This window comes from Podarcis vaucheri (assembly GCF_965113315.1).
Source record: "Podarcis vaucheri genome assembly, chromosome: 8".
NCBI classification, from domain to species: domain Eukaryota; kingdom Metazoa; phylum Chordata; class Lepidosauria; order Squamata; family Lacertidae; genus Podarcis; species Podarcis vaucheri.
The window spans coordinates 69,058,945-69,086,236 of record NC_138766.1 but is presented as its reverse complement, the minus strand read 5'-3'; the positions used below and the strand labels follow the sequence as shown (position 1 = coordinate 69,086,236).

At 39.8% G+C, this 27,292-nt stretch overlaps 2 protein-coding genes across 4 annotated transcripts in view; one reads left to right on the top strand and one right to left on the bottom strand.

Annotated features, from left to right (window-relative positions):
- The window catches only part of CCNE2 (cyclin E2), a 14,979-nt gene extending 9,734 nt beyond the window's left edge, over nucleotides 1–5,245 (top strand). The window contains exons 9-12 of the mRNA XM_082235345.1: nucleotides 564–698; nucleotides 1,764–1,875; nucleotides 3,388–3,542; nucleotides 4,388–5,245. Coding sequence (XP_082091471.1) covers nucleotides 564–698; nucleotides 1,764–1,875; nucleotides 3,388–3,542; nucleotides 4,388–4,486 — 501 coding nt within the window. The 3' untranslated portion in view covers nucleotides 4,487–5,245. The remainder of the gene's footprint in view (nucleotides 1–563; nucleotides 699–1,763; nucleotides 1,876–3,387; nucleotides 3,543–4,387) is intronic.
- Nucleotides 5,200–27,292, bottom strand: INTS8 (integrator complex subunit 8). 3 transcript variants are annotated; one of them, XM_082235344.1, is made up of 28 exons: nucleotides 27,218–27,292; nucleotides 26,205–26,386; nucleotides 25,472–25,649; nucleotides 24,857–24,997; nucleotides 23,973–24,044; nucleotides 23,427–23,478; nucleotides 20,667–20,849; nucleotides 20,002–20,109; nucleotides 19,546–19,695; nucleotides 18,633–18,733; nucleotides 17,600–17,741; nucleotides 16,763–16,833; nucleotides 16,007–16,182; nucleotides 14,696–14,829; nucleotides 14,138–14,248; nucleotides 12,912–13,113; nucleotides 12,387–12,508; nucleotides 11,654–11,838; nucleotides 11,214–11,247; nucleotides 10,079–10,135; nucleotides 9,927–9,988; nucleotides 8,016–8,134; nucleotides 6,891–6,994; nucleotides 6,470–6,520; nucleotides 6,219–6,292; nucleotides 6,078–6,142; nucleotides 5,699–5,742; nucleotides 5,200–5,548 (listed from the first exon to the last, which is right to left on the bottom strand). In XM_082235344.1, exons 2-28 carry the CDS (start codon nucleotides 26,332–26,334, stop codon nucleotides 5,432–5,434), a joined length of 2,985 nt encoding a protein of 994 aa, XP_082091470.1. In that variant the 5' UTR covers nucleotides 26,335–26,386; nucleotides 27,218–27,292; the 3' UTR covers nucleotides 5,200–5,431. The 3 variants fall into 3 exon arrangements, with proteins under 3 accessions (XP_082091470.1, XP_082091468.1, XP_082091469.1); XM_082235342.1 differs by lacking the exon at nucleotides 27,218–27,292 and adding an exon at nucleotides 26,940–27,135; XM_082235343.1 differs by lacking the exon at nucleotides 27,218–27,292 and adding an exon at nucleotides 26,940–27,133 and having other exon boundaries at nucleotides 25,472–25,646.

Here is a 27,292-nt window from a genome sequence, read left to right as displayed (position 1 = left end):
GTATACATCCTGGAATGCTCTAACAGTACCCTCTGGGATAAGAGAATTGCCTGTGACTTGAGCAACTTTACTTGATTTTACATAAGAACTGGTTTTGCTTGGCATTCTCAGAATGGGAGTGCTTAATCGGAGGCTTGTTGCCAGTACCAGGAGAGGGCACTGGGATCTTGTACATATTTTCAGGCAGGAATGGGGTATCTGTGGCCCTCCAGATGTGTTGATGGGAGTTGGAATCCAGCAACGTCTAGAGGGCAACACAGGCTCTCTATTCCTGATTTAGGGCATTGTGCAAGGGTTAAGTCTTGCAGAGCAGTAGATGAAAAGACCAAGTGGATTTCTGTATCATAGGATAGCATGAGGGGAGGGCTCACAACTTGAATTCTGCTTCATTCTACACAAAGAATGCTGAGCATGTTGGGGAGAAGGAAGAAATAGAGAACTGTTCTCCCTGACGCATCAGTGATACAGTGCAGAAACAGTTCTGCACACTGCTGTGTGAGAACTTGTGCAGGGTTTTGGGCTGCATGAATAAAGCCTTTGTTATGATATTCACACACATGTAGGCTCTAAAGTGGGAGCTGTGCCCAGTAACGATCATCTCTTGGCTGAACCTTTATCTCCAAGTGGATGCTCTGAAAGATGTCCCAAAGGTGCTGCTACCTCAGTATTCTCAGGAAAAGTTTATTGAAATAGCACAGGTAAGTTCCTATTCCAGCACACCTGGTGCATAAAAGCACCATACAGATATATAGATGCAAGATTTCAGCTCAGGTAGACAACTTGCAGGATTCATGTTTGAACACCAGGAAGATGACATTGAGGTACAGGGCAAGAATCAAGTGATGGAAATTTCTTCAGTGCTTGATCATACAGCTGTCTCCAGCAGTGGTCTCCCACAGACGACTTGAAAATTGTGAAGGGTCTTGGCAGACCACGTAAATGATTTTTTTGCCTGTTGGAGCAATTGTGCTAGATGCTGTATTATTTTTAATTGTATTTTAATTCGAGCTTTGCTTATGTATTGCATTGTAATACAGTAAAATACAGAATAAGAGAACATGCTTGTTGCATTGGTTATAAAGCCTGTATGCTATAACCCCACCCACCCAGCTTCAAAATATATGGAGGTACCCAGTTCACCTGGTCTCTGGATGATTCAAAGCAGTGCTTGGTTGCAAACAAATTATAAGATGAGAAACCTTTAGTGCAGCGCATCGAGCTCTTGGCAAGTGGATACATAAGACAATTGGTTTGGATTCTAAAATGTGATGAGGAATCTCATGAGCTAGCATCAGTGCAGTGTTGATCTCGAGGACTCAGGACAATTATGTGAGACTGTAGCTTGCAAATGTTTTCCAAATACATTTGATCTTAATTCAGTTAAAATATTTTATTAAATTAATTCGTCCTTTGGATAGCCCTACTCAGACACAATAGTCTTAAGTGTTATGAGGAACCTCCGTGTATCAGCTCAAGTAACATAAGCTTAGTGAAACTGGTGCTATTCCTAAACTCTAAGCCACCGACAGGCATCATTTGTAATCTTGCACCCTCATAATCCAAGCAATGGACAAGCAGCCATCCATCATGGATGCTTTAGTTGAGATTCCTGCATTGCAGGGGACTGGATTAGATGACCTTCAGCATCTCTTCCAACTTTGATTCAGTGAGTTACTTCAGCTTCTAGTGATTAGCTATCTAATACGGAGATTGGTTATAACCAAGTATTTATACTAATAAATGTGGTTTTTCCCTCCTTGCAGCTTTTAGATCTATGTATCCTAGATGTCAATTCTTTGGATTTCCAGTATAGAATATTGGCGGCGGCTGCACTCTGTCACTATACTTCAGTACATGTAGTTACAAGAGTCTCAGGTAAGATGGAGCATCTTTTTTGTTGTTACTCAGGTTTTCATGTCCTAGCTATTGTAAGATGTCTGAGGCTGCAGTAAATATGTGGGCATGCAAACTGGCACAAACTGGCTAGATACCTTTTTATTTTAGAAATAAAGTACAAGCAGGGCTCCTCAACAATATTGTATCACTGGTGTGTTACCCGATATTGTGGCTGAGGGGGCTGTTGGCTCAGGATTGAAAAGGGTCGTTCTCACTCTCTGGAGGGTTAGTTATGGAGCCTGCTCACAAATTGTGTCTGTGTACTTCTCAATAGGCTAATTTTCCCTCTGTTTCCTCCCTTCCACCTCTTCCCTTAGCTCATGCGTTCTCATAACTCTGCTGCCCCTTGAGCTTTCTCACATTTAATCATGCTACATTAAATGTTGAATTCTAGGGTTACCTCTCACTTTATCCCTGGGCACATTTAAAAATTGCCTACCCAAACAATGGGATTTTTCCTGTCTTTTACACAACGTCTCTTCATCCTGTTCTGTTTCATTTCTCTCCTCCATGTGCAAACTGTGATTACTCCAAGCATGATAAGATTAATGAGAAACAAGAGGGCGTTTTATCTGCAGTTGTCACTAGCTGAGTCTATTAGGAGTTATCCTTGGACATGCTGGGTACTACTTTATCCCTTTGCAATAGGAATAAGAATTGCTAGATCCTCTTGCCAGCACACCAGCCACTATCTTGGAAATAATATTTGGTAATATCTTGCACTTATGCTCATCTAGCTTCGCTGGGCTGTGGCTGTTTATATCTGAAACAAGGCATATAAACTCTGCACAAGGTTCAAAGTTTCAGAAATGCACAGTAGTGGTGAAACCAAGGGGTTCATGACTGTTGTTTTATAGTTTTGAGGTTGCCTTGAGTCTGAAACTGATGGCCAATAATGAAACTGAAAGCTATTTCAGCGAGTGCAAGAACATTAAGCTATGAATGAGAGAAGCTAGAAACTGAAAATCTTGCCTCTGCCATGAACTCGGTAGTTGGCCTGGAACAAGCCACTGTTCCAATAGATTTGTTCTAGCATTAATGGCTTAGTAATATACACAGAGTGCCATATAAATACTTAAAGGCTTTTATTTGTAATCATGTAATTTTAATAATAATAATAATAATAAATTTTATTTATATCCCGCCCTCCCCAGCCGAAGCCGGGCTCAGGGCGGCTAACAACACTAAAATAGTGCAACATTATAAAAACATCATAAGAATTAATTAAAATCAAAATTGATGGCAACCATAAACTAAAGTATTGTAAAGATTGCCAAAGGAGGGAGTCAGGCTGTGCCCTAACCAAAGGCCTGGTGGAACAGCTCTGTCTTGCAGGCCCTGCGGAAAGATGTCAAGTCCTGCAGGTTCTGTAATTTTATTTACATTCTGTCCAACTGTTTATGTAAAATATCAAGTGTAGCTCTTGTATGTTGTAGAGCAGTGAATACGCATTATGAAGACCTAGACTCAAAATTTCTCTTTTATTATTAGGCTTGGAGTGGGACAGTATTGCAGAATGTGTAGAGTGGCTAAAACCGTTTCTTAAGGTTGCAAAAAAATCACCAGTGAAACTAAAGAATTTTAAGAAAATTGCAGCAGAAGACAGGCATAATATACAGACGCACACAAACTACTTGGACATGCTGGTGAGTTGTTTCTCCCACTCTGAGTGTTAAAGTAATGTCACGTATCTTGCCCTCTTCCAGTGTAAAAGTTATTTGGGCTGGCAAGACATATTTGTATAGCACTACAGAGATGTTTAAAGAAATAGGTTCAAGGTAGTGAGTTCTGGGCCAGATCCAGCTGCTTCCTCCTCCACTTGAGCTGGTCCAGGACAAACCTCTGACCCTTAGTGTTTCATGTTTTAAAAGACCTATCGTCCCTGACCATGTCCATGCTGACTAGGGCTGTAAAGACAGTGATGTACATTTTTGGCAGTTAATATAGTTGCATTAGAAAGTAAAACTAATGTATAAAGATAACTGAAATTTGAAGATGCATCTCGTTTTAAATACATGAACACACTAAGAAATAAGCTGTGTTGGAGCAGTAGTACAGTTGGTCTTTTATCAGTAGACAGACATACTGTAAACAGAACCAATGTGCCCCCAACTCAGACTAGGTGGGCTACTGGCTTGATCCAACAGGGCTATTTTGACCAGTCACTAGGCTTGTTTAAGGGCAATGGGGTAGGGGTGGATACATGAACCATGTAATGTCCCCTTACCTCCCTGGAGAAAAAGGAAGGAAATTCTTGCCATTTGCATGAAAGATGCAGACCATGAGGTGAGGAGAGGGCACCCTAGCTGTACCAGTTCCTTTTCAAGGAAAGGGGGACTATATGTAGGAATGCAAGGGAGCAATTTTCTGCCTTTGAGTCCACAGGCAAAAACTCTCATGAAGGAATGTGCTCTGAACCATAGGGGAATAGCAAAGCAGAAATTGCTTGGTTTACCATTTTGGTGCATTAATTTAAATATTAATTAAATAGGATGAAGTCAACTATGAAGTAGCTGTTGCAGCACCAGGCCAGCTATCACCGGTGTCTACAGGAGGAATAATTACCCCACCCAAGAGTTCTGAAAAATGAAATCCCTGCACAACAGGAGTGTGTGCCAACCTGAACAATATTGTAAGACTGTTGGAAAATGCATCCTGGACTTTTTACACTTGACAAGTGGTTGGGAAGACTATCAAAAGGAAGCTCACATTCAACTTTACTGACTTTGCAGCCCAGTAAAGAACAGACTATGAATTAACTGTTCAGCAGTCAGAATGAACTACACATTTTTAACCTGTTGAATGGCCTCAAGTAACTGAGTTTTTTGATACCTGTGGGTGAGTGTGTCAGTGGTTTAGCTATGTATGAACTTAAGATATATTCTGCTGACTTCTGTTGAAAGCACATTGTACAGTCAACTTCTACACTCAACAGCATTAGTCAGATTTTAGAAGCCTGCATAGCAGTGTAACTGCTACTGGGAGATCAATCTTGCTACTATACTTGTGTAGTATAGCTATGAGATAAGGTGAAACTGGTTTTAAGCATTGGCGTAGGAAAGGGGGTGAGAAGAGGCTGCAGTTAAACATTGAAACTACTTCTAAAATCAGCAGGCAACTTAAGCAACCAGCATGTAACTGGAACAACACCTGCTTTACCGTGAATAAATGTCACATACTACCTCTTTCCTCATGAGGTGCTATCTTTCCTTTTATACAAGAAAAGCTGCCACAAAGCAAGGGTGAAAAAACAAGCAGGTGAAGGACTGTTCTGCAACAGCTTAAGTACTACGGAGAGTCATGCTCTGTCCAAGGTATTTTACTGTCCCTCTTTATGCCAGCTTGCATTACAAAAGCTAATTCGCTTCTGTATAATCTTGTAAAAAGAAAGGAAGAATTTTTAAGTTTTCTAAATAGGAAGATGCCACACAGTATGTTTATAAATTTGTAAAAAAAAAAGGTCTTATGCGTTAATAAAGTGTTGGAAATAACTTGCAGCTGCCATCGTTTATCTTGCTCTCTTAGAAATGGTGCTCTAAAAGTAAAGCTTTGCCATTGCTTGAAGAAACTTCTTTTTCCGTCTTTGAGCAGCAAGCTGCAGCACTTCTTCTGGATTACTGGAATTCAGCTCAGTCTGCCCAATAGCTTTAATCTAAGTATTGAAACAAGCATCAGCATAAGTTAGTACTGGCAATAAGCAAGTTATGAGAATCATTTCAGAGTTTTATATGCAATGCATATTGTTTATGTAATGGCTGCACAGAAGAAAGCACATAGTAGCAAAACTTAAACAGCAACTTACTGCTATTTGCTTCTTGTCTGTCTCTCCTCGCTTATGATGAAGGTCTGAAACACAATTAAGGAAACCTAGAAATACAGTGAGCAGGACTTTATATAGACAGTTTTCACATCCTTTAGCCTCTCACAATTATTAAATGCTCCTATGAATGGAAGTTCTGCTTTATTATCTTTTTCATCTTAGTAAAATAAACCATTTTAAAATAAACCATTTTAAAATGTCATTAATACAACAAAATAGAATCATGGAATCATACAGCAGAAAAAATAAAGTGAAGTTTATATACTTTGATGGAAAGAATCCTTCTGTGAGCACAATTCAACAGTATAAGCCACCCTGGTTTTCAAACCAATCCCACGTGGCTGTTTTTATAAAAGGATACATGTCAAGTATTCCAAGATGGTAATATCCCAGATGTAGTCATAATAGGAGTCCATTGCATCATGGCTAAGAAAGAAATCTTAGTTAATGTACGTCAATACATTCAAATGCACAGTATGTGGAAATTTAAAAACTTTCTTACCTGTTTTGCTCCTGAAGTGCTTTAAATGCAGTTTTATAATCTATTTCTCTAAGAAACTGGCACAAAATGGCTACCTAGAAAAATTGAGAGTTGATAAAATGTAACTATGTCACTAACTCCAGATAAGGGAGGCTCCTATTTCATTTATATTATACTGCAATGAATATTATACTATACAAGTCTGTGTTTTATTCTAGCAGACTTGTATTGGTAGGACTTGTTTCTAGGTACACAGCGGATATATGCCTTACCTGCGTATGGCAGTTGAGGAGAGAACAACATTTTATCATTCGTTTTATCACCTGGAGAGAAATGGATATACCATTTTTAGTAAGTCTATAATGTATCCAATCATCTGAGATAATCATCTGATACTCCAGATACAACTAACCCCTCCACAAAGCACTTAGCCTGCTACTTTTTTTTGGCTGAAGCTAGCAATAATAAAGTAACAGAGCAAATATATCTGGCAACTATATCAATTATCCTTTTGCTCAACATGAATTTCTACAGGCTTCTGGTATACCTAGAACTAGGTTTCTTTGGCTCTGGAACTGCTCAGAGCCTAGGGAAACCCATCGACTGAACTTGTGTTATCAAACTTTGAAAACCAGAGCCCTATTTTATGTTGAAGCGGAACATCTTTTGCTTGTTAGCTGAGATGTAACTCACCTGATCTGTATATACATCTGGCGGTACCATTTTAGTAAAGAAATCCGAACACACCGCTCCTGCCTGAAGATAGTAGTGAAGAGCAGCAGAGTACTGATTGGTTGCTGCATTGGGGACAGAGCAATAAAAACAAGCAGTAAATTTCTATCCTGACTCTTTGGAAACAGCATGCAGTAGGTAAGATTAACTGAAGACAGCAGTAAAAGGTAAAAGGATCCCTGACCATTAGGTCCAGTTGTGACTCATCTCGCCTTATTGGCAGAGGGAGCCGGCATACAGCTTCCGGGTCATGTGGCCAGCATGACTAAGCCGCTTCTGGCGAACCAGAGCAGTGCACGGAAACGCCGTTTACCTTCCCACCGGAGCGGTACCTATTTATCTACTTGCACTTGACGTGCTTTTGAACTGCTAGGTTGGCAGGAGCAGGGACCGAGCAATGGGAGCTCACCCCGTTGTGGGGATTCGAACCGCCGAGCTTCTGATCGGCAAGTCCTAGGCTCTGGTTTAACCCACAGCGCCACCCACGTCCCTAAAGACAGCAGTAGTTAGTATTTATTATGGCAACTAAGGAAGCAAGGGTAAAAAACAAATTTTCAGTTAAGAGTCTAGTCCAGGCTTCCTCAAACTCGGCCCTCCAGATGTTTTGAGATTACAATTCCCATCATCCCTGACCACTGGTCCTGCTAGCTAGGGATCATGGGAGTTGTAGGCCAAAAACATCTGGAGGGCCGAGGTTGAGGAAGCCTGGTCTAGTAAGCCTACATTTCTGTACTGGCTGTGGAGGAAGAAGATTCCTTTCTGCATGAAAGTGCAGCTACAAACCTTTTATAATAATAAAAAATAATAAACCTTTATTGTCACTACACCACCTGTGTGCAGTGAAATTAAACCTTCTAAGCAGGCTGGTAACCTGTTTATTTTTGAAGCTGCTCTACAAGAACAATGACTACTCATGAGACAGAACGCCCCACTTGCAATTCCAGGCATTGCTTCCAGAGGAGTCTCAAAACTATTATTCACCAAATCTTTCCTTCTATCTTACATAACAAGATATATGTGTGTGTGTGTGAAGACAAGCCAGCAACACAAATGAAAGAGTGAGAGGAAGAAGTTCATTCAACTTACCAAAATAAATATCTGCTTGAATGATTAACCAGAAGTGATTATTTGAATTTACAGTCAGTGCATAACTGACCAACTCTTTGATAGTAACAGCTACAGCTTCAAAATCCACTGACTGCAAGCTGAAAAGACAAAACATTTTATAACATTTGTCACCTACTTCTAAACTGAAAGTGTAGCATTCAAATTTTAAAGATGTAATTAAACTCTCACATCGTCATGCACTATTTAAACACATTTCCTGTGTATGATTAAAGTACCCCAGGATCACAGAAATACCACCGCTTGGGCATGTTAAGTGTGATCAGGAAGAAGCCAGGCTGAAGCAAGAGCTACTTCATTTTGGTCTGCAGCTGGTGCAGAATTTGGCAGCCAGGTTGCTCACCAGGGCAAGTTGGTTTGAGCATATTACACTGATCCTGGCCTTACTGCACTGGCTGCCGATTCATTTCTGGGCCCAATTCAAAGTGCTGGTTTTGACCTATAAAGCCCTAAATGGCTCAGGACTGCAATACCTCAAGGACTGCCTCTCCCCATATAAACTGACCCAGACTCTGCATTCATCACCTGAGGCCCTTCGTGATGTGCCCCCGCCACAGAGGGCGGAAACATAAGAAAATGTATTTTCTTATTAATATTCTACAGCCTTTTAAATGTGTTTGTGGAAAGGGGGGTTATTGATTTTTTTTGTTTCTGTTTCAACTAATTATTTGTGCTTTTATCTTGTATTTTGTGAACTGAGATCTTTTGAAGATGGGTGGTGTGTACATCTGAAGAAGAATACAATCTCATTACAGTGGTCTAGTCACACAGGAAAGAAGTCATGTGCAGTTTTCCACTTCATTAATTCTCCTATTCTCCCTCACCATTATCAGCCAGGATTAAATAACTCTCTTTCCAACTTTGCATTTCACAGCCATTCCAACAAAACACCTCAACCAGGAGATACATAGAGCAAACAGGGATTCCATTATTGGTGTTATACTGGCTCCAGGCTTAAAGATGTACAGTTACCATCCTACACGATGCACTGCCAAAACTGGCTTGGGTAATTGCCCCATAATGTTCCTTATATATTCATTTGGCATAGTCTCTCCAAGCTGATCATTATCCAATTCCCCTAACAAACCCAGAGTCCTCCTCAGGCATCACCCGCTGTCACATAAGCTTTAAGAAAGGCACGTTAACACATGAGAGTAGTTAGTCAAGCACAACCAAAAGGTATCAAGCCCTAAATATTCTAGATTTAACAAACAGACATGGCTCTCTCCGGGGAAAACAGAATGGGAGGTGTAGTTCCTTGCATAATTGACAGGAAAGCCATTTTATTCTTTAAAATGAAAGGCGCAGAGTTGCTCCTGAAAGACTGTTAAAATATAATTGCCGTAGTTTTTGCTCCATAAGACGCACCTGACCATAAGATGCACCTAGTTTTTAGAGGAGGAAAGCCCCGTTTTTTTGGGGGGGGGGTCAGCTCACAGTTCTGCAGCTTCTTTTGCAGAGGGGAAAAGCCCCCCTTTTTTTGAAGATCAGCTCAAAGTTGTTGAGCTTTTCAAAGGGAAAAAATCCTGTTTTATGGGGTTCAACTCACAGTTCTGTAGCTTCTTTAGGAAAAGAAAAGGAGCCGTTTCCAGACAGATAATCAGCCAGTCAGCAGAACATTCAACAATGGAGGCCTGGGCATGGGGGCGGGGCCAGAAAGGGAGCCAGTGATCGGCCACACATTCGCTCCACAAGACGCACAGACATTTCCCCTTACTTTTTAGGAGGAAAAAAAGTGCATCTCAAGGAGCAAAAAATACGGTAACACATAGACAACCCTTGAAACAAGACACTCAGGACCAAGAAGCAATCTGCAGATCCCCAGAAAAGCACATTTCGCAATTATAATTGGAGCAAAAACAATTTTCTTACTTAGGAATGGATGATGGCCAAATAGAAATATGTTCTGCGGTAATATCATTCACAATGTCTTCCTAGAAGAGGAAAGAATATGATATGGGAAATGAGTCCGAGAGGCAGACATCAAAGTCAAATATTTATGATAAGGAGAGTACTGCACTTACCCGAACATTATGAAGCTTGACAAACAAAGATAATATTGTTGTCAAAACTAGAGGCTCCTATAGCGGAAAAACAAAAGTACATGATACAATGCTTCTTTTCAGTGTCAGGGAAATCCAGTTTTTCTTTGCAAACTTTCAAAATGCTTATACAACTTTGAAATGAAATCTATATACATAGCCTCTTAGATTACTGATAAGGATGTTACATGTCGTAGAAAATTATACAACTTCACACACAGGTTAAGACCATTTTGCAAGAGATGCGTGTCATTCTTTGCATTTCTCAAGTCTAAATAATAAAAAAGCTGCATGGCCTACAATGCACGCTTGATTAAAACAACTGTCTTCCGAATCTCCCCAGCATATTAAAATATGGCAATGTACAGAACAGGCGTTCTTGCAGTTACTTGCGAAAATATATTTAAGTAGCAATTCTTAGGTAAGTTACCCAAGCTATTTATCTGTAGGGCCACACCATAGCAAAAAATTATATGGCCAGCTGCATGTTTAGGGTTGGGCTAGTAGTATTCCTTCTATTCAGAACAGGGAGCTTGTTTCTTACCACTGCCCTGTTGTTTCTAGAAAGTCTGGTGCATATTATTGGTAATATACAATATATAGCTAAGCCTGGATAGCTCAGAACATGGTGCTGGTAATGCAAATGTTGCAGGTTTGATCCCCAGATGGTACAGCTACATATTCCTAGATGATTCTCAGGGTCCCTTCCAACTCTGCAATTCTGTGATTCTACAATTTTCATTCTATGTATTTCTCAGTTTGTGGAATCAAAGGCAGCCTCTTTGTTAAATCAATGATAAAACAAGCAACCTCAACAATAGAGTCAATTTGAAAAAGGGGACTGTCCACTGAGCACACAGAAGTAGTTGCTGATCTCTCTGGAGTTTGATTGATTTGCTTCGGTTTATTACATTTATTCTAGCGTATATCTGGAATTTGGCAAACTCAACCTGACAAAGGGGAATGCATCTCCTGTTACAACTCCCTTTGAATGAAGGATGAGGAAATAACACATTTCTCAAGAAAAAGATAATATCCGCCTTCAAAATATTTCCCTGCAACAGTGTTTTTTTTACTGGGTTAGTCTCCATTGCAAAAACTTTAGCTCCAAACTCACCCGCAACTTTTTGATAAAAGAGAGCAGCTCACTCCTAAATAATAGAAGACATGTGGTTACTGTTATCAATTATTTAAAGTAATTCATTATTTATATTTATTCCATTTATTTGTAAAAGGTTTTAAAAGCAAATTTTAATGCAACAGGAACTACAATGTACAATCAACCATCAGACCTGAACCAAAATGCTGAAGTATATCTTCAACCCCAGAACAGGGTGCTACAAACTGTAAGGGGCTCAAATAAGCAGGCCAGTTTATTCTTTCCCCTCCCCACCCATATATTCAATTAATCCTATGCAATAATTAATTTAATTAGACTCAATTTAGGGGTGGAGCAATGTTGTAGCTCTTCCTAACGTTGGCTACAGGTACACCCATGTTCAGAAGACACCTATTTTGGCTTTGAGTTGTATTTTTTAAAAAACTATAGCAACTTACCTGTACATTATGCCCAACGTTGAATCTCTCTGCTTTATTAAGCTCACTCTGCCATCATTCCCTCGTTTGTGTTGGTTGGTTACACTGCAGATCTGTACAACCACCTCCCAAAGGTCTTTCGCTGCCCGTCTACTTTCTTTGGGTCCAGGAAGATCTTTACATGTTGCAGCCAAAAGCTGTCCAAGCTACGCAAAACACACCACCAAGAAGGAACCGTCAGTCTTTGAAAGCTTTCAAGGCACGCTGTTTCTCTTCCCAGTAATCTGTGCCTGGTTACAGCTAGGAAATCAAATCTGGCAATGAAATCCTCAGCTACACAACCCAGAGACCTACTTCAGGGAAACCCAAAGTTGCTTCTGCATGTTTTACTCTTTCCTGGCAGCAGACAAACTCTTACACCTCATATAACACGTGCTTTTGGGATTTAGAATTTCAACAAGTTTAGCACATACCACATTTTGTGAATCTTTGTACTTTTGTCCATTTACTGTTTTTATGTTTCCCAATTTGAACTATCAAATGGTGATTTTCTTGAGCCAAAATGAGAGCACCCCTAAACATTATTTTAGAAAAAAGCAGTGTGTGTGTGTGTGTGTGTGTGTGTGTGTGTGTGTGTGTGTATCTATATCTAGACAGAGGAGTTAAAGCACATGTTGTTGAAAAATAAAGTTCCATTAATTTGGGATGCATTTGAATAGAATAACAGGTAAGTCAGTTCCGAAACAGGTCTTACCTTCACGTAAGGATTGGTCTGAACCAGTGGGAGAGGAACTTGCATCGTTAAGTACTCATTCTCCCTCCAGTTCAACAAAAAGGCAACGCATTCCTCTGCTACAACTTGTCGAAGAGGAATATCTAAACAATATTTTTAAAGAGCAACTGATTAGATACTTTTAACATCTTATATGTTTACAAGCATACAATGTTTATTTGTTTGAGAAAATTTATATATCACAGTATTGCAGTCAAACCTCTAAGCCATTTGTTTACAAGAAACATTAAAATTATCATTAAGAAGTTGAAATCCGTTAAAACATTTAAATATAATTAAAATTGACAGCAGATTGAAGATCGAAGCGCATCAATGTTACTTCAGCATCCTGTTGACATCCTTCCCGCAAGCACCAGGACTGGAGAATACAGGTAAAATCATTCACTCTGATTACAAGCTAATATCTATGAGTTGTGGAGTATTTCCCCTCCTCTGATCCTAAGCTTCTGAAGAAGTTTTCTCACATAATTAGCCAAGCATTCTTACCAGGAACCCTCATTTCTAAGTAACCTCGAACTCTGCTGATCAGGTTAGAGGGGGGTGTTTCTCCCAAAAGCCCTGCTCCTGCTTCATGGGAATAAATGTCCAAAAGTAGCACCTCGTTCAGCATGACTTGGCGTAGCTTTGGAGAAAACTCTGTCACAAGTTCAAGGCAAGCAGCAAAAAGCTGTTTTGCATGGACAAAATCCTGTAATAAATAAATAAATAAATAAATAAATAAATAAATAAATAATTATTAGTGTGAGGAGTTTGCCTATTTCTCTTCTAGTTTGCATGTATGATGGTGTGTGTGTGGTTTTTTTTTGGGGGGGGGGGCGGGAGCGATGACAGTAGCTACATTCATGTACTACAACAAAAAGTCCAGAGTCCTGTAATAAAACATTTAGCCTACAGAAGCACATAATGCAATACGCTTGCTAAAGTGGTGGTTTGTTTTGGTGGAGGCAAAGGGAAGAATTAAATTCCACATTCTTGATTTTGGTTGCTGCTAAGAAGGCTGGGATAAAAATCAATGGCCCCCATACCCTGTGGAGATCACTGTGCTGCATATCATGACTGTCTATCACATGACTATCTCCATCCTGTCTTAAAGGGCTAGTAGGCTTTTAAAATTATTACATTTTGAACTATATAAACTGAAATCAACCCATAGAAAATAAGGAAAGTAAAAGTTGTAGTTTTTTAAAAAATCTAAATATTGCATGGAGCACAATGTTTTCATGCTTACAATTGCCTTGCTATGCGCAGCAATGCAGGCTATGGAGCCAGCTACCCCTCTTTCTCATTTGTGAGAATAGATCTTCCCAGAAAATGCAGAACAATTCCAGAGCACCTATTGCTGATATACAGTGGGAAACCCATCCACAAACCTATCCCACCCCATGTGAAAGGCCAGTAGTCTTCAGGCAAAAGGAACATAGAGCAAATTAGGTGCACAGCCTAAAATTACAAGTCAGCCACATTTCCCTCTCATAATGCTGGTGGCTTTATGTGCAACTCAAATATGCCATTTGGGGCCTAAGACCAAGACACCGGACATCACAGTGAAGGGAACAACCACGGCGAATAGGAAAGTGGCACCATCTTTTTTTAAAAAAATCCCACATGCTTAATCTCCAACAACATAATACTCAGTCCTAGTAATAGTTATTAGTAGCATTCCATAATGTTAATTGGCAAGATTCTTATTAGCAAGATAATGATTACCTCACCTTGACTGTACTGCAGTGTAGCCCCTTTGCCATAAGGATGTAGACCAAATCCCTGGTCAAATTATCTTTGATCCCTAGGATTACATTGCCGTAAACATTTGGCACTTCCCACTAAGAAAAAGCAACAACACAGAAATCAATAACTGTAATATAGCTCACATTTAAACAATTTTCCGTATTTGTCCATGTTTTAGACGAGGTTTTTTGACTCAAGAATCATCTGAAAAAACTGGGGTTTTCCTATACACAGATAATGCAGCCTGCCAGCTGGTTGGTGGGTGTGCAATTCCCTCCCCCATGCTGCTGTGAGAAGCGTGTGCTCTAAGGAGCTTCCTCTGCCTACAGTGGTGTGTGGGGAGCGGCTGCCCACTTTGCCAACCCCTAGCAACAGCCCTACTGGGGTGATTGTGCTCATGCAATTCTCCCTAAAAAAAGCTCAACAACTTTGGGCCATCTCCCCTCATTTTCTTTAAATTTAGTCCCCCAAAATAGGGGCCATCTTATACATGGGGGTGTCTTATAAACGGAAAAATACGGTAGTCAAAAAATTAAAAGTACCTTGTTAGAAACTGTCCAGAACTGGCGTTCTGATGTCATGCCATGCAATTCAATTAAAATTTGGCGGATCCTCCAGGGATCAGCTGATAATATAAGCTGATGTTCAAGCTGACCAATATTCACACTTGCTGAGGCTGGGAGAGAAAGTATCACGGAGGTCAATGAGCAATTTATTATATTGAGTTTTCCTTGAACCAAGCTACAACTAACTGGAGGCAACAGACAAAAGATTGACATTTTTAAGAAAAGATGGATCAACTAAAGATGCTTTTATTTTACACCAAAATGAAATCACTTTAATTAATGCTATCCACCATATAAATGTTTGAATGTACAGTGCTAATGTCATTGCCATACGTAGACACAGACATGCACAGGAACCTTCAGGGGGCATCAAGACTCTTTGTAGTCATAGCCCTCAAGACACATTAATTTTGGATTCCCTAAAAACGTTACACTTCTGTACCTACCACCCACACATCCACACTGTGTTTGGTCATACTTTTCAAGACAGGGAAAATGAAAATTCTGCATTGGGTTACAACAATAAACGAATAGACTCTTGGGCTCGATAAATAGTCTCAAAGAGAATCTCAGTCTCAGAAATAAGGCATGACAGCAATATCCCACTGTTTCACATAATGCCCAAGATGATGCCTCTTTCCTGCTCTAAGCTCTCCAACTCAACTCCCAAGTAAATTTGGGTCATCCTAGCTGCAGCTCAGAAAGCCATGTAAGTCCAATTCTGTGCCTCCCTGAATTAAGCTGGGAAGGCAAGCAGAAAGATCTCTTTCCTGCTCCCAGGAGCACCTTGAGAGATTGTATGCTTGGTTCTACCACTCTCATTTCTGCCCTGAAGGGCCAGTAGCCCTTAAAGCAAAAGACAATAGCACCATCTTCACAACCTAGCACCGACTAGTCCCATTATCTTAACTCTTTCAAGCCAGAGCGCAGCAAGCAACAGTACTCTACTGGCTACAGGTGTGCAGTTTAGATTTTTCACTCAGATGCTTGCCAGGGAGATAACTATCGCAGGTTGAGTAGTGAACTGCAGGCCTGTTGATATCCCATATTGAGCTGAAACCCCTAGCACCTGGTAGTCAGAAGTGCATGGCTTCTGAATATGCAGGTTGCAATGTTAGCCATCTATGATGGCTAACAGGAATTTACAATAACTGCCAAAACACATACTATAGCAACTTGTTGCATAAGCCGATTACTTCTTCGCACAGGGCTTAACTTACTGCAGGACTGTCATTTGTCTTCAGAAAAAAAGCTATCAAGGAATATTTTAGGGGGGAGGGAAATAACCTGGAATATCATAAAATGAAGTTATAGGCTTAGTGCCTAAGTTGACTCGAGGCGACCTTTTCCTCATTTGATCAATAAGCAGCTTTCGTTCATCATCTTTCAGCAACGCTATGAAGAGCTCGTGGGAGGAAATCATGAAGACAAGTTGGAGGTCTTCCAAACCCAAACAGAGATTTCTGTAAAAAACAATCAAAGGTCTCATTAAGCAAAGATTAGCAGAAAGAGAAATTGCAGCACTTTGTGTAGTTTGTAGTGGCATAACATTTGGAATATACATTCAAAGATGTTTTTAAACAAGGGGCTATTTACTAATCACTGCGTTTACAAGTGAATCATGCCAGGTGTCCAACTGACCACATGAGAAAGGTAGTTGAGACACTGGTATCTTGTGTAGCAACGGCTAAGGAAATCAGCAGGTCTTAATTACAACTGCCTTTTGAATCACCTACCTAGAGTGGATCATGGCAATGAACAAAAAGCATTCTACGTAAGAGTTATTTAGCTTAGGTTTGACCACGAATTACACCAGCAGTTATCACCCCACCTTTTAGAAGTGGCACATGTGGGAATCTGTTGAAGCTGAGAAAACGTCTGAGGCCTATTTAGCTTACAGACAAACACTATTATGTTGTTTCTTCCTTGGTACCAATGATATCTTAGGACCTGATATACTTAGCACTTAACTACTTCCCTGAATGAAAGATACTAATCAACTTTTTAAGGGGAACTGCAAGTAATCTAATATTGCATACTTACTTCAGAAAATAGGCCATTTTCCTTTTTGAGGATTCTGAAGCACTTTCTACTTGTATTGATTTTGAACATACCTGCAAAGTTGAAATACTGAACTGAGCTTAAGTGAAAAATTAAGTAAGCTTAAAACAAAAGCACACATTTAATTTTTTTTTCAGATTGCGTATACTCCTTCAGAAAATAGGCATTTTCATAAGCTCCCTCAAAAGAGTATGCAAAAGAGGAGTAATAAAGATAGCATGCTAGCCACTGAGGGAAAAAACATTATAACAACTGTATGAAATGTAATAAGGTCCCAGATGGATTTGGTGGTTCATGAGAACAGCACCTCTACACAAATGCAGCCCTGCATGCTACTGAATGTCTGAATCAATCCCATGAAAGAGCAGATATTTACCTGAAGTAGTTGTCAAGGCAGACTTAAAGCTAGCCAGCAGATAACCTTTTCACATTCATAACATTAATTCATTTGGGTGAGGGCAATCTGAAAACATACTGCGTATTGTGGCTTCCAGATGCTGGTTGTGTACCTTCTGAAGCAGTTAAGTGTATACACTCAATTGTCTGATAACTCTAACCAATAATTACATGGTAAGGAGATGTATCTAGTCAACCAATCTGCTACCCAAAACCATAACTGAATGGCTAATGATTTCATGGCCACAAAACTAAGCAACACATATTTTAAAAGTAAGTAGCACCCATTAGTTCGGATGCAACACTGAAAAGCATAGCACTTAAAAAGTGCATTAGGATCAATAAGCTGTATTCAGTAGCTTTAAAAAGCAACTTAGAAAACAGTTTAAGCAGATATGCCTAAAACTGAGGACAATTCCATACCTCTAGGAGAAAGTCTATTTTTTCTTTGGTGGGTCTAAGAAACAGCTGGTTAAACTGGACACCGACTGGTCGGCCTTGCATTACATCACAAACACTGTTGCACACACACACCTTGAAACATATTTCTTCCAAGACATCATTCCTAGAAAAATACGGAAAGTTCACATGCTATAGAAGAAAAGCACATAAAGGGACACAAGGGACAGTTCTTACACTCCAGAATGCAGCTTGACTGCCCAGAAGGGGCTACTGCAGAAGCAAGTTTGAGAAAGGTATTGATAATGGACAGTAAGATATGGGGCAAACAATTCATCCTTCACATTCCAGCCATTCTCTTATTTGTTTGTTTGTTTGTTTGATTTATTTCATAAAATTTATGCACTTGTATGGTAAAAAACCTCAAAGCACATTTATCATCAGGATAGAAGACAGAGATTATGAATGTGGCATCAGGACTGTGGAAAGATATACACCAGGGGTCAGCAACCCTTTTCAGCCGTGGGCCAGTCCACTGTCCCTCAGACTATGTGGTGGACCAGAGTATATTTTTTTTTGGGGGGGGGGAATGAACGAATTCCTATGCCCCACAAATAACCCGGAGATGTTCCCTAATGAGGCAACATAAAATACAGCTTCTTAACTCTTTTTTTGGAAGAAATAAACACAGAAAGCGTATGCTTCGAACCTAGTTAGGGGGGGTGTCGTCAAATGCATTTTGAATGCTTACAAGTTAGCCCTGCACTGAACCAATGAAACATTTCAATTCTTTTCACACTAAGGGAATAGTAGGGACCAGACACCTAGGATTATTCAATTCCTGCTTGAAATGCTGTTCTAATAATGAAAAGCAAGTAGTTCAACATTTTAAAAATAATGTGAACTACAAGCAAATCAGGCCAAATTACCTCAGAGTTTTAAGTTGTCAACCATGAGAACTGGTCCGAGCCAACTGCTCGGAAATCTATACCTTCTGCCTGGCCTTAACTGTTAAGCAAAGCGTGCATCGGAATGATTCATTCAAGTTATTTCTCACCCTTGTTGAGCTTTCTGGGAGAGCTCCCTGAGAACTGATTGCCTGAACTGAACGGGTAAACTGGGTGTTCGGTTATCTTCAAGGAAAATCTTCACTAGTTCCTGAAGTACATGCAGAGAGAAGATGAATCAGTTTGACAATATATGGCATTTGGCCCAACACCAAGACGGAATAGTTTCAAAGTTAGCTGGAACCAGTTTACTGGATACTGCAACAACAACTCAACTTATACAGATATTAAATTAACTTATACAGATGTGAAATGTTATTTTTCATTGTTTTGAACTTAAAAACATGTCAATATATAAAGCGTGCTGCGAAAACCAGAATATGAAAAGGTTTTAAAAGTATAATGAACTTTTTTTGTTATTTATGTAACCAATTGATTACAATACAAAATTAAAAGAGACAGCTTTGGTTCTATCTGGTTTTTATTCTCAGGAGAATAACAATTCCTATATACAGCAGACTACTTAATAATATTCTGCTTACTACTAATAATATACTTGCGGAATAGGGAAGCGGGGGGCACTCTGGTCTAAACCACTCTGCTCTGTCCCAGTTCTGCCAACTTAGCAGTTTGAAAGCATGCCAGTGCAAGTAGATAAATAGGTACTGCTGTGGAGGGAAGGTAAAAGGCATTTCCATGCGTTCTAGCTTCTGTCACTGTGTTCAGCTGCACCACAAGTGGTTTAGTCATGCTGGCCACATGAGCTGGAAAGCTGTCTGTGACAAACACCAGCTTCCTCAACCTGAAAAGTAAGATGAGCGTCGCACCCCGTAGTCGCCTTTGACTGGACTTAACCACCTAGGGGTCATTTACCGTTTACCTTTTTACCTTACTTGAGGAATAAACAAGCAGACTAATATAAGGATCACATGATGTGCAATTCAAGCTTTGCAAATCCTTTACCTGATAACTGCCAGATCTTAAACAGCTGTGGATTTGACTGTAAGGGGTTGATGGCTGTGAAGTATTGTCAGAAGGTGCAAGAACTCCACAGGCTTGGCAGTAACCAGCTAACCTTTTTTCATCTATGATGCAATGAAGCGAAGAGCCAATCTGTAAGAAATATCCAATTTCTATCAGTAACTTTAAAATAATTCATTATTTAAGACAAATGTCTTCAAAGGCTATATATGATGAAATCATTTCCTAAATGTATAAACATTATGCATTACATGTTCCAATAGAAAACTCAGTTTTCTTGTACTTAAGACAAAGGATCAGGAAACCCAAATAGGTAAACCCAAATTGCTAACAGGATATATCTAGTTAAAGTGAGCACTAGATCGCATTGCATGAATGTGAAATATTTGGTTACACATGCAAAAACTGAAATGAGCTGTCTATTGTTGAATGACTTACCTTTGAAATCAGTTCCTTGGTTCTAAAAAATTTCTCTCTGGCGTTTCCATAAAGAGCAGAATCTGTGGAACCTTGCTGAAAATAGATGGCACCTAAATCATAGCAGACCTGAAACACAAACAAGCAGCATTTCTTTCAAAATTATATTTTTTGTTTCTTATGCTGTGGGAACATAAATCTATGTTGAAAGTGCAGGATATAAATTATCTAAACAAACAAAACTATGGTAGATATATAAAATCTCTGTGTCTGCCACAATCTTTGAGAAAAGCTTGAAGGAAAAGATTGACTATGCTCAGAGTGTCGAAGACTCTGTGGTACATATTTGCTTGAATATGGGTTTTCCTTCCATTTCCAACAATTGGAAAATATCCAAATTGAACTTAGTAATAATTGGGAAAGGAACAGAGGCCTAGAGATAATTGTAAGACTCCATACTTGAAGCTTACTTTTTGTAAACCACTTTGATATATTTTTTTTAAAAAAAATACATTCAAGTGATATATGCATTTATGAAATAATTAAATATGAAATAAGCTTAGAAGCCACAGGTAAATCAAGGAAGCTTGAATATAGAATAATAGTGGTGCTTTGAGGCATCATGAATTGCATCATAAGCACCACCATTTCAGCAGCTATGCTTTCAGGCAAAATGTCTAGCATACCTGACACTGCAGTTCCTCAGCACTGATGTTGAATCCCGCTGTGGAACTCTCTGTTTCTCCATTAACCACACCAGGGTCCATGGCTAGCAAATCTAGAGTCCGTATTGTGTGAATATAAAGATCTTTATTTAATTTGAGTGCTCCTTCCAAGACCAGAATGGAATCAGCAGCCTGTTCTTTTAGCTGTAACGACCCAAAGAAATGCATGTATCCAGTTATTATTGCCACTTATTTATTCAATGTGTTCATTATATTTAGAATATTTAGCATAAAGTTCTCCTTTACTCCATAAGCAGCATAGGATCTTACTAACTTACTTAACCCCAAACAATAACCCTTTAATTGGCTCCCGGTTCAGATTATCTTGCACACTTCAGAAGTAACAACACAGTCCTAAACATGCTCACTCAGAAGCAAGTCCTACTGAATTCAATCACAATCTTCAACCAGGCCTTTGGCTGATTAAAATTATACACCAACTTTAAATGTGCCTGTGAGAAGAGAAGATTGTTGCTTTTGTTTCAATTATTTACTTGTGTTTTTATCTTGTATTTTATTCTGTGAACAGCCCTGACATCTTGTGATGAAGGGTGGCAAATAAATTTAAGAAATAAATAAATAAAAAGAGCCTGGCTCTTTCTTCCTGTGCTTTTGTGGCCTAGTTCCTTGCACCACAATACACATACGTGAGAAAATTTCCTTCGGGGTGGGGAGCTGCATCTGTCCGGCAGACCAGATCATTATGTGTCCCACCCCCTTCCAGGTAGAGTGTGACTGGTCCGTCAACTGACCTCACAAATGACACCAGGTGATCTTTTAGCCCAAAGTTGTCTCCAGTAGCCCTCTTTAAAGCACTATTTCACACAGTGCTTTGCATAGGGTTTTACAGACACTGCCAATCAGCTAATCCCTGAGACAGGTTTTTATCTATCCCATACCTTACATCGTATATGACACAAGGTGTAGGTGCAGGTGGAAATGACTTAGCCAAAATGACCTGGCAGACCAAATTAGGTCAGAGGTTCTCCACCCCGACCTCCTTGAACAAACTCTTTCTTATAACATGGACCCGGAATTAGACCACAAATAAGAGGGCACCAACAGGGTCACAGGAAAGTTACAAAAAAGATGGAGACTACGATTACAGCAGCGGTGAGAAAACCTCCTTAAAATCTTAAATTGTTACCTACATAAGCTAATTAATTGAACTGAGGACAGTAGCTGCAAGAGAATTCAGAGGGGGGAGTTTACATTCAGCCTATACACAGACTTACAGTTGTCTGAAGTGTAAAGGTAAAGGGACCCCTGACAGCTAAGTCCAGTCGCGAACGACTCTGGGGTTGCGGCGCTCATCTCACTTTACAGGCTGAGGGAGCCGACGTTTGTCTGCTCCACAGACAGTTTTTCCGGGTCATGGCTAAGCCGCTTCTGGCGAAACCAGACCAGTGCACAGAAACGCCGTTTACCTTCCCGCCGGAGCAGTACCTATTAATCTACTTGCACTTTGACGTGCTTTCAAACTGCTAGGTTGGCAGGAGCTGGGAGTGAGCAACGGGAGCCCACCCCGTTGCGGGGATTCAAACCACCAACCTTCTGATCGGCAAGTCCTAGGCTCTGTGGTTTAACCCACAGCGCCACCCATGACAGTATATGGGACACTTAATAGCGGCGTGGATCAGGGACTCAGGAACTGTAGATCCTTAGCACAGGAAATCTTAGAAACTAGTGTTCAAGAACCTGCTTTGCCGACATCGCCTGCACAGCGACGGCAGTCGCTCACTGCTATCTGCCATAATGACAATAACTTTACAGAACAACTTAATTGGGGGGGGGGTAATTACCGTATTTTTTGCACCATAACGCTCACTTTTTTCCTCCTAGAAAGTAAGGGGAAATGTTTGTGCGTGTTATGGAGGAAATGCCTACGGGTGGCATGCCTACGGATTTTCCTCCTCTAAAAACTACGTGCATGTTATGGTCGGGTGCGTGTTACAGAGCGAAAAATACGGTAATAGCCACCTGTCAGAATGAGTACTGACACCAACATAATTACTTTAAATGTGAAGGGACTGGGAAATGTGGTAAAACAGGCCAGAATGGCAACATATTTATACAAAATGGACCCACACATAAGTACAGTGGTGCCTCGCAAGACAAAATTAATCCGTTCCGCGAGTCTCTTCGTCTTGCGGTTTTTTCGTCTTGCGAGGCATGGCTATTAGCGGCTTAGTGGCTATTAACGGCTTAGCGGCTTTAAGAAAAAGGAAATAAACTCGCAAGACGTTTCGTCTTGTGAAGCAAGCCCATAGGGAAATTCGTCTTGCGGAACGACTCAAAAAACAGAAAACTCTTTCGTCTTGCGAGGTACCACTGTATTCTTGCAAGGAACTCATAAAGCAGACAGTTATTTATTTACACAGTCATGGGTTGGGCAAAAATTAACAGCCAGTGTCTCCAATAAAGCAAGAGGAGTTGCTCTGTTAATACACTCACATCTTAATTTTCACTCACATCTTAATATATTCCTTCCTTTTAATGAGATTGGAGCACATGACGTGTTATTCTATGGTTTTTAAGAGCATGAGAATGTTTGGAATATATGCTATGGCAAATAAACTATTGAAAAGAAAAGAAAGTTACGAAGGGCCATATTTATCCAGGAAGGGTTTAAATTCAGTACATTGATCCAAAGTTCCACATTTTTTCCTTAAATATGTCAATCCACTCGCATTCACATCTAGCAAAGAAAAAGGCACTTACTACTTTCAGGATATTTTCTGTTACTTCCTTTTCTTGCTGAATCTGATTCATTCTAAATAAAAAAGGCAAAAGCAACAATGAGCATACCTTCAAAGCAATATTAAACGGATGCCCCTATATTTAGATTTCCAAAACAGCTTACATCTTCTGAATTTAAGAAAACAAAAGTTTTTTTTTTGTTTACGGCATTTTAAATTTCTCCAACAACACTTCAGTAATAGAGAATTGATTCAGTTTTTAAATTTTAGGCATTTTACAAAACTTTTCTGGATATAATTTGCTCTAATAGGACCAGAACCTATTCTCAGCTACAATCAATTCAGTGGCAGGGTTCTTTAAAAAAAGTTTACCAGCACGCGCACACACCCTTTAAAAAAAATACAGTAAAGTTTCAATTGACCATATAACAAACAATAATATTAAACGTCTGAACAATATTTATTGTAATGATCTACGATGTTAAACCACTGCTATGCCTTGCTAAAATTAGAGTTAAGTTGAGTAATGGATTGTTTGTAAGGGTCTGAAACAGATGCACAAACTTACACATTTAACTGAGGTGGACCAGGTTTCACTTGTTTGACAGGAAAACTGCTTTTGACTATGGTCCTAATAGCCCTATTAAAAGAAAGTTAAGTGATAAGCATACAGTTCAGTCATGGAAACAACCTGATTTTTAAATTGTTTTTTTGCCCCCATTATGTTTTTACTGTAATTTTACTAGTGTTAGCTGCCCTGAGCCTGGCTCTGGCCGGGGAGGGCGGGTTATAAATAAAATTATTATTATTATTATTATTATTATTATTATTATTATTATTATTATTATTATCTCTATCCATTATTACAGCTTCAAACAAAAGTTTGTGCTACATTAAAACAGCACTCAAAGTGTGATAGTCACAAGTTATCAAAAAGCACCAATAGCCTATCTGATTCTAAAAAAATATCATGTATGGTATTGCACATGAAGTTGCCAACTTTTTTCTTGCATGGCTCCTACGTATCAAAAAGCTATTTTACAAGGAAAAATATATGAAACTTTATCCATGACTGCATATGCCCCACCCAAGAAAAATGGCAACAAATAGATCTATGACTCTACACCACATTTAAAATGGGATTGTGGTCAACCTCTCCTCCGATTCAATAACTTGACAGTATATCCCTATAATTTTCCTTGATCTTTTATGTAAGTTACAAAATAATATTATAGTTAGGGATCTACGTACACATTGAAAATAATGATTTATTACAACTGCTGGTTTAAATCTCAAAGAAAACTGCAAACCAATGTGCATACAACATTTTTGTCAAAGGACTATCAAATTAGACCAGTTTAGTTTAAGCAATATAATCAAGATTAATTTAATCTTAACACTTGTCTCCATATTTGAATTACATCAATGACACTCAAACAATGACGTTCTCACCATCTATTGTAGAGTAGTATAGCCATTGCTGTGGTTGGAGGTAAACTGGCAAGGTCTACATCTACATGCTTAGTTCCTGGAGGAACCTTACTAATGCACAGCAGTTCGTTCAGCAGCATGTTCAATACAGGAACCGATAAACTGAATAAAAGACCAAGGATTGCAGAAGTTACTGAATGGTACTTCGTTACAAAGCTTCCTTAAAGCAATACAACTTAAGGTAGCATACATCAGGTTTCCAAGTGTTCTCCCATGCAGGCCCTGACTAGACTTGTTTACTTTCAGCAGGCTTGCTGAATCATGATTAATAATTATTAATATAGCACTGTAGGTGCTTTTTAAAGCATACATTTGTATTAGCATGTGCTCCTCTAAGACAACAAAAACAATAAAAACCAGAGAGAACGTGCACAAAATATGTAAAAATAAAAATAAAAATGAAAGCTGTCTAAACCCTGGGACCCTCCAGATGATGTTGGACTACAACTCCCATCAGCCCAGACAGTATGGCTAAAGGTGGGAGATAATAAGATTTTTCTGGTCTACAATTCCCAAGAGCTGCAAGTTCCCCATTGATTATATGTTAACAACATTAACCAAGAAGTCCACTGATACCTTTTCTCCAGTACATCCAAATCCCACTTTAAATGTGCTGCAACTTTCAGAGCAAGCAATTTTAAAATGCGGTTTCTCTTGTTATCAGGTGGAGGCTGGACCTGATTCTGCTCATTCACCAAAGGTTTGGAAGCCTGCTCCAAAAACTGAACGATTAGCTGAACAGGTGAGGGATCTACTGGGCAGAAAAGACAGGTTTGGAAAAGTTTGATCTGGATGAAAATGCTAGAGAAAAAGAGGTAACCAATACAAAGCAAACAGCATTCTTTCCAGGATGAACGTGCAGCGATGACTTTTTATTTAGAGAAAACAAACTTGTCTGATTATTTAATACTGATGAAGATTACAACCCTGCATTTATGGCCCTTTCACACATCACACAGACACAAACTCAGGTCTACCACCAAATGAACACTGTAACCAATCATGGCTATGTTTATGATGTGTGCTTGCAAATGTTTGCCCTATTTCTATTCAATATGATACCTTTTATATATTTGTTGCTAAACATTCACACATTCATAATACGTGGCATTCCCTTAGGCTAAAATGCCACTGATTTCAATGGGATTTAAGCAGCTTAACTGTACAGCCACATTCAAATGACAAGTAACAAATTTAGCTCACAGCAAAAGAATTCCTATACATATAACTAAGGAGAATCCTAACCATTCCATCAGAAACAACACAGTCAAGCTCTCTTGTTCTCTGTAGATTTTTTGATATTACTAACCAGGCGAAACTTTTTTCAGATGTTTGTCCAGCAGAGACTCCTCCAGCAAAAACTCAAACCAGGATGTTTGGGGAGGTGTGCAAGGTCGACTTGAAGTGACGGCCTCCCGGTCAGCAGCTTCTGCACTCATCTTCCTCTCTGCAGTTTCTTTCCCTTTCTTCAAGCATTTGCTGGGCCAGCAGCTGCACCAGATTTAAAAGCAACATCATAACAGAACATGGCTGCTCCATACAGTGCAATATATTCCTACTACTGCAGAGTATCTAAACCTCACTGAGATCCACAACACAAACACAACAAATGGGGATCCGGGGTGAGCGGGGACGGATATCTTGTTTGTTTGTTTGTACGAAAAAAAAACACCCCAGAACCATCAAAACAAATGCAAAATAAATAAAATGCAAAACAAACAAACAGCTATTTAATTATTGATTGGTCTGCAGCCAAACATCCATAGATCTCAGGGGCGGTTCACAACAATAAACGCTTCTCATTAGGCTCCATTTCCATTTCACCTGCATCCTTACATGAAAACCAACAGAGAGGCCCTCATTAAAAAACATACATGAAGTGACTCTTTTTTTTGGTTTTTAAAAGGATTTCATTGAGGCCTTTGCTTTTGTGCACCGGAGCTGTCTTCCCCAGGTGCACTAGAGCTGTTATTATCACCTGACACGGATACACGTAGAAACGTTGCAAACGTTGCAAACAGTGAGCTTTGCATAGAAGCGTCACCTTTCAGGTGTGTGTTGGCTACCACCCTGTTGCATCTCACATACGAGGGGGGGCCAACCATTCCTGCATCCAGACCCCGGTTTGGAGGGGCCACGGCAGCGGTGCAAAGCGACACACTGCGGGTCCTGCGGCACATCTTCCAGCGCCTCCTCCTTTGCACCCCTTTTATTTTGCAAGACCGCACGCCACCTATTTAAACACCCCATCCCTTCAGAGCACCCCCTCCGCCCCACAACCACTGGAGCCCAGCGACGCGGCAGCCCCTTCGCCCTCCTCACCTTTGCCTCTGACCCTTCACAGGCAAACACCTCCGCCTCCTCCTCCGCCTCCCGCCACCAAACAAAATGGCCGCC